Genomic DNA, 6,697 nt, shown 5'->3' with positions numbered 1-6,697 from the left:
TATATAGTCGTACGTGCTCGCAATGAGAAACTTGCACAACATCTTTCGTCCTACCAGCCGGTGGCAGCCGGGCCTCAAGGGAATCTACTGGCTATTAAGGTACTCCTTTTAATAGAGCACCGGAGCAAAGCATTAACACTTGGTGAAAACATGTGATCCTCATATCACAGCCTTCCCCTCCGGTTGTCCCAATTTCTGTCACTTTGGGGTCTCGGGTTCCGGACAGCAATATGTGCAAACAACTTGTAGATACAATCTAAGCAATAATTATAGAGCTTAAATCTAAGATCATGCCACTCGGGCCCTAGTGACAAGCATTAAGCATAATAAGATTGCAGCAATAATAACTTCACAAACTTTATGGATAGACTAATCATAATGTATCATCCATCGGATCCCAACAAACACAACACCGATTACATCAGATGGATCTCAATCATGTAAGGCAGCTCATGCGATCATTGTATTGAACCACATGGGAGAGAGAGTACCAACTAGCTACTGCTAGAACCCGTAGTCCATGGGGGAACTACTCACAGAGCATGATGGAGGCGGTGGCGTCGATGGAGATGGCTTCCGGGGGCACTTCCCCGTCCCGGCAGGGTGCCGGAACAGAGACTTCTGTCCCCCGAATTGGAGTTTCGCGATGGCGGCGGCGCCCCTGGAGTCTTTCTAGAGTTTCGTCAATTCGTGTCGCGTTTTTAGGTCGAAAGGGCTTATATAGGCAAAGAGGCGGCGCAGGAGGGCGCCTGGGGTGTCGTGGTATCGTCACGGCATATGCCATAGGGTGGCTAATCGAAGTGGTTCCTGAGAGATCTCACGGCGGTATCCGGAAGCGGGTATGGGCACGAGCGACACGGCGACGTACCCAGGTTCGAGGCCCTCCGATGGAGGTAAAACCTCTACTCCTGCTGTGAGTGTATATGATGGTCACACAGTACAAGGTTGCTCCTTGAGCTGTGTCCGGCTGGCCCTGAGAGGCTAAGGGAGACGATGGTCTCTCTCACAGGGCAGCTCTGTAGGTAGGTGAAAGCAATAAATGATCGATCGTCCCCGCACTAGAGGGGTAGTGCGGCTTATATAGGCACCGGCACTTTTACACATAAGACCCTATAGTCTACTGGCCGGTTTGGCCGGCTTCGGCTCCCGCTCCTTCCCGAGGCGGTGACGTCAGGAGTGGTTGAGCGTCATGGCCTGTCCCATCCGGCTGCCACGGTCAGCGGTATGGAGGAGGTGTCCCTGTCGCCGTCAGCCACTGTGGCCGGTACGGATCGTCGTAAGCTTCTGACGGCCTGCGCGTGGCACTATTGCTCCACAGTGCCCCGCGCATTACGGAAGATGGAGTCAGCGTGGACTTTAGGAACCCGGATCACCAACCCGGTTCCTTCCAGTGCAAGACTCGCCAGCCTCGAGTCGGTCTGAGGTTCAAGCCCCAGTCGGATATGGCTTGTAGAAGCCGGCCCAGCTACAGCATTGGTGGCCGTAGCCAGGCCGACTAGGACCTAGAGCCAGCCGGCTTCCGGACCAGCCGGCCACGGCGCCAGCCGGCTGCACCTCAGCCGGCCTTTGCCGCGAGCCGGCCAGTGGCCAGCCGGTTGCTCCGCGTCCATTGCCCTACCCGGGGTCTTCCCCCCGACATTAGCCCCCGAAGCTGGCAAGGTCCTGCGCCCAGAAGGACCTAGGCAGGTTTTCCTGGCTTCTCGAGTATATTAGACGGCACTTGGAGGGGCCGACTGAGAATTTCCATTCAGCCGGCTGCGCCCTCATCCGGCTCGTGCCTGCCGGCTGCTTCTAGCCGGCTGCTTTTCATACTTGTGCAGTTTTTGCTTTCTCGCAAGATCTGATGGCGTCTCCGCCTTGCTGATGGATTTTGGCTCGAGTGAAACTTCTTGTCCGGCTCCGGCTCGCTGTGCGCCGGAGTCTCCGCCGCCTCGGGTCCTGCGCCCGACTTGACGGGTCTGACGCCTGGCCCGGCGGTCGGTTCGTCTGGTCACATCGATGTCCCTCCGGATCCGGTGCGGTAGTGGGCGACGTGGTGTGGCCGTTTCCGATAACCGTTGTAGACGTGGGAGGAGTTACGCGCAGTTACGGCGCAGTAAATCCGGGGAGTTACGGCCCACGACCGCCACTTGGAGGCCAACCGCCCGCGGCAGGAGGCTATAAATGCCGCGGGGGAGCGCCTCGAGGCGGCCACTTGCCACTTCTTCTTCCTCGCACTCTCGCTCCCATCGCTATCCTCTGCGCGCTCGAGCTCGCCGCTGCTCCGGCGAACATCTTCCGCTGGCGAACTCCGGCGGGCGAATCTCCACCGATCCGCCGCCGCCACTCCGCCAATCCGGCGCCACGGGGCCGCGCGTCTCGACGGAGCGTCCTCAGCCGCCGCTGTCGCCGCCGCGATCGCAAGGTTCTTCCTCGCCGTTCAGCCTCTCCTGGTCATCTTCTTCCTTGACCTCGTCAATGGCGTCCCCCAGCGGATCGTGGAGGGGCTCCTACATGCAGGAGGACGACATCGAGCGCCTAGTACGCCTCCGGCGAGTCCCGCGGTCGGTCATCACGCGGGTGCCCGGCGAGGAGACGGAGCCCGAGCCGAGGAACGGCGAGCGCGTCGTCTTTGGCGCGCACCTCGACCGCGGGCTGGGTCTGCCGGCTTCGCCGTTCTTTCGGCAATTCCTCGACCACTTCGGCCTCCAGCCGCACCACCTGCCGGCCAACGCGTGCGTCCTCCTGAGCTGCTTCGTAGCGTTCATGGAGGCTTACGCCGGCTTGTGGCCCGACATCGACTTCTGGAGCCGGCTCTTCTTCTTGAAGGCGCAGACCAACGACGGCCGCCTGCGAGCCTGCGGCGCCGCCTCGATCTACACCCGGCCTGGTACGCCTTTCCCCAAGATCCCCACCGTCGACTCGGTGAAGAACTGGCAAATGTCATTCTTCTACGTGCGCAACGAGGGGGAGCTCGTCGACCGGATCAACCTGCCGGAGTTCAATCCGGCTCCTCCAGTCGGCCGGATCAACTGGAGCCACAACGCCCGCTCGACGGACCAGAACGCCGAGGTGAACCTGCTCTGGGATCTCCTGGCGACAGCCACCGCAGGCGGGCTGACTGCCGAAGATCTTCTCTGCACCATCGCCGAGCGCCGGGTGCTGCCGCTCCAGATGCGCACCCACAAGATCGGGCACATGTCCGGCCGGTTCGATCCGAACCGGACGTCCAAGGCGCCGCTCACCAAGGCCCAGGTGGCCAGCCGGGTGAACCACATCACCAAGGCGAACTTGGCGGAGGACTGGAGCTACGGGCTGGCGCCCTGCGACAGGAACCATCCACCGGCGCGGGTAAGCTTCGAGTCTTTGCCATTTTCCGGCTTGCGGCTGCGAGGCCGACTTCTTTTTTCTTCTGCCGACTTCCGGCTTGTCATATGCTCATGCTTTTCTGTCTTTCTAGGTTTTTGAGCGCCAGAACGCCGAGGACGGCGACCTGGCGACGAAGAGGTGGACGCCGGATCTCGTCGATCCGGCTGACCAAGCCGGCGACCATGCCGGCGACGACGATCTGCCGCAGGCGCCTGATCTAGGCGGCCAGGGGGAGCACAATCCGCCCCCTTCACCAGAGCACCAGGAGGAGGAGGAGGAGCCGGCGACGTCCGGCACGGGGCCAATCCCCGCCGTGCCTCTGCGCTCGAGGCCGCCAAGCACCACGGCGACTTCGGCGCCCAAGGGCACGAAACGAGCCGGCTCCACCGCCGCCTTGGAGGCGAAGGCGAAGAAGCAGCGCCGGCAGCAGCCGAAGAAGGTCCCGGAGCAAGCCGGGTGAGTTCTCTTTCTCTTTTTCTTGTTTGATTCCTTTTCTTTCCTTACTTTTATGCTTATTATCTTTCTGTTTATCCGGCTAGGGCCCCTATCAAGTTTGCTCAGGGCGGCGGCTCCCGGCAAGCTCCACGCGTGGTGTCGCCGCTTCCGCGCCAGAGGAGGGAGCAGACGCCGCAACCTTCCTCGCGCGCACCTACGCCGCCGCCGCCTGCGACAGGGGCTTCTTCCTTTGCCGTGCCGCTGGCCTCCGCGCCAGATCGCGGCACGCGGGTCGAGCCAACGCGGCAGCCGACGCCGGACGACATGTTCCCGCGCCGGACGCCTCTTCGGCCGCCGGGGCCGGGCGGGGCATGCCGCCTTCAGCCGGGGCCGGAGCCGGCGGGGCTGCTCCTAGGACTGGCGCCGGCGGGGGCCGCGCCGCCGCGGCCGGAGCCGGCAGCAGGCCCACCGTGGTGGAGTTGGACGAGAGTCCGGAGGGCGCCCTGTGCGCCGGAGACAGCTGGGCCGGCTGGGCCATCCGCTGCGCCGGAGCGACGCCGCCGCCTCGGCCGACGAGGGACGAGCCAACCAGGCAGGAGCCGGCGAGGGACGAGCCGGCGCGCACGGAGGGCGCCGACTCGCACGCGCTGGTGAGGACGGAGGGCGCAGCGGGCCCGTCTGAGGGCCTTCATGTGGCCAAGGGTGCCCGGCTGGTGGCTGTGCCATCCGCCTCCGACTCCAGCTTTGGCTCGGCAGGAACCATGGAGAGGGCATGGCATCAGGCGAACTCCTGCGAGGTACTCAGCCGGGAGGGGCAGCCTGGCACGGCGCCCATGAAGATGCTTTTCTCCGGCTATCGGGCCAGCCTCAAGACCAAGGCCGCCGAGACCCTTGCCCAGCTGGCGACGCTGGAGGATGCTGAGAAGGTGTGTTTTCTTTTCTTTTGCAATTTTCTTGTTCTGGTAGCCCTCCGAGACGTGGGCCGGCTGCCTGAAGCCAGTCCAGGTCTTGTCTAAGCAACTGATTCTTTCAGACGGTTGAGGAGCGGCGCACCTTCTTGTACAACCAGGTGGTGACCAGCTACCACAAGGCTAAGATCGAGCGAGCCGGCTTGGCTCGCGAGCTGGAGGCTGTCAAGGGTAAGCTCTATGCTTCTTTCGACTTGATGTCTTGTTTCTTTCTTAATCTTGGTTGGCTGACATTTCTTTCCGGCCGCCTCGCAGTTGAGGCCGCCAAGGTCCCGCAGCTGGAGTCGGATCTCCGAGCCGCTCGCGCGCAGTGCGCCGAGAGCGAGGAGGCGGGCCGATCTGCCGCAGCCAAGCTCAAGCTGGCTGAGCAGGAGCTGACACGGCTGCGCCTGCTGGAGAAGAACCACATCACCGAGCTCAACTCCCTCAGGACGGCGGAGAAGGAGAAGGTGGATGATCTGAGCCGGCGGCTGTCGGAGGTGGAGAAGCAGCGGCTTGTGCTGCAGGAGGAGGTCACTGCCAAGTCCACAGAGCTGACGGCTACCGCCAAACGCTGGACTGATGACTTTAGCGCGCTTGATCGCGGCTTGGCGGGTGAGTGCATCTTTATGTTCCTACCCTGTGCCGGCTTTCGGCTGTCGACTGCCGACTTTCGTTGGTAGCCGGCAGCAGAAACTTCTGATTTTTCGATATCTCCATCTTCGGGCTGGGGGCAGTCGGTTCTTGCCGGCTGCCGCCAGGCTTACTTTAGAGCTTCGGAATCTCCATCTTCGGGCTGGGGGCAGTCGGTTCTTGCCGGCTGCCGCCAGGCTTACTTTAGGACTTCGAAAATTTGCATTTTTCAGCTTATTTCGGCTTTGATGGCTTCTGACATGCTTCTTCTTCTTGCAGCGGCCTTCCCGGAGACGCAGGAGGCGGCTTTGGCAGCCGTTGGCGTCGCGCGCGATTCCAGGAGGCGGGAAACCGGCGAGGGCAGCTCGGAGTACTTCTCCATGGAGGACCATCTGGCGTCCATGGCTGCCCGCATCGAGCCCGTCACCAAGCTCGGCTGGGAGCTGCGGAAGGCGGCCGAAGAGCTGGTGCCCATGCTGTGGCCTGGGGAGGCGGTGCCGCAAGACATCTCCGGCCTCATCTCCGCGATGGAGCGGGCGCCGGACCGCTTCCTCGACTGGAAGGAGTCGGCCACGCGCGCCGGTGCCGACATGGCGCTGTCCTTCGTCCTCTCCTGGTACAACGAGGTGGACCTGGGGCAGCTGGAGTCCCGGCGAGCCGGCGTGGAGACCAAGCTCCCAGCCGATCTCAAGGCCGCCCGCCTCGCTCGAGCCAGCACCATCGCCGAGTTCGTCGACAAGACCCTCTTCGTCGCGGATCCGAACCCTCCTCCATCCAATGATGAAGAATACATGGATGAGGAGGAGGCGGAAGACGTGCCTGAGGACGACCCGGCCGCCGGCTCCACTGATGCCCCTCCGGCTTAGATTTCCTGCTTTTCAGTTGTTCTTTTGCAAGACAATTTATTAAATCCCCGGGATGCCGGGTGCAGATGTAAGACAATATTATCGCCTTTTATTAAGTCACACTTTAGTGTGTTTGTTAATCATTTGTGTGCCGATTTGCTTTCTTTCGACTCGTTCGCTTTTTCCCATCCGCCCCACTCTTTGGCTGTGCCCTTGCCGGTCGTACGTCCGACTTGCGATCCGTCGCCGGATCAAGAGCGGGCCGCTGGGTGAGGCCGACAGTATTTCAGTCGAACGAGCTGAATTCGGCAATCCGGCACTTTATGAAAAGTTGCAAGTCAACTCGCTTTTACTCTTTCCCTTAGTCGTTTTTCGCGTGCCGGCTCCCTAGGCCTTACTCCCGCCAGCCGGACAGCCGGGTTGCGGTCTGTAGCTGGATCGGAAGCCGGCTGTCGGAAACCGGATCACGTTACTGAGCCGGCCGCGTGA

At 61.8% G+C, this 6,697-nt stretch overlaps 1 protein-coding gene across 1 annotated transcript; it reads left to right on the top strand.

The window, feature by feature from the left end:
• The first annotated feature begins 1,918 nt into the window (after nucleotides 1–1,918).
• On the top strand, nucleotides 1,919–6,348 carry LOC127305116 (uncharacterized). Its single transcript, XM_071822507.1, has 7 exons — nucleotides 1,919–3,330; nucleotides 3,440–3,804; nucleotides 3,888–4,109; nucleotides 4,304–4,709; nucleotides 4,817–4,922; nucleotides 5,007–5,345; nucleotides 5,643–6,348. The coding sequence occupies exons 1-7, from the start codon at nucleotides 2,164–2,166 to the stop codon at nucleotides 6,227–6,229; spliced, it is 3,192 nt and encodes a 1,063-aa protein (XP_071678608.1). The 5' UTR covers nucleotides 1,919–2,163; the 3' UTR covers nucleotides 6,230–6,348.
• The last annotated feature ends 349 nt before the right edge of the window (nucleotides 6,349–6,697 follow it).

The sequence above is a fragment of the Lolium perenne genome, chromosome 6 (assembly GCF_019359855.2).
Source record: "Lolium perenne isolate Kyuss_39 chromosome 6, Kyuss_2.0, whole genome shotgun sequence".
In the NCBI taxonomy this organism is placed as follows: domain Eukaryota; kingdom Viridiplantae; phylum Streptophyta; class Magnoliopsida; order Poales; family Poaceae; genus Lolium; species Lolium perenne.
Note: the sequence above shows the minus strand (reverse complement) of the source record. Positions and strands in the feature narration are given on the sequence as shown.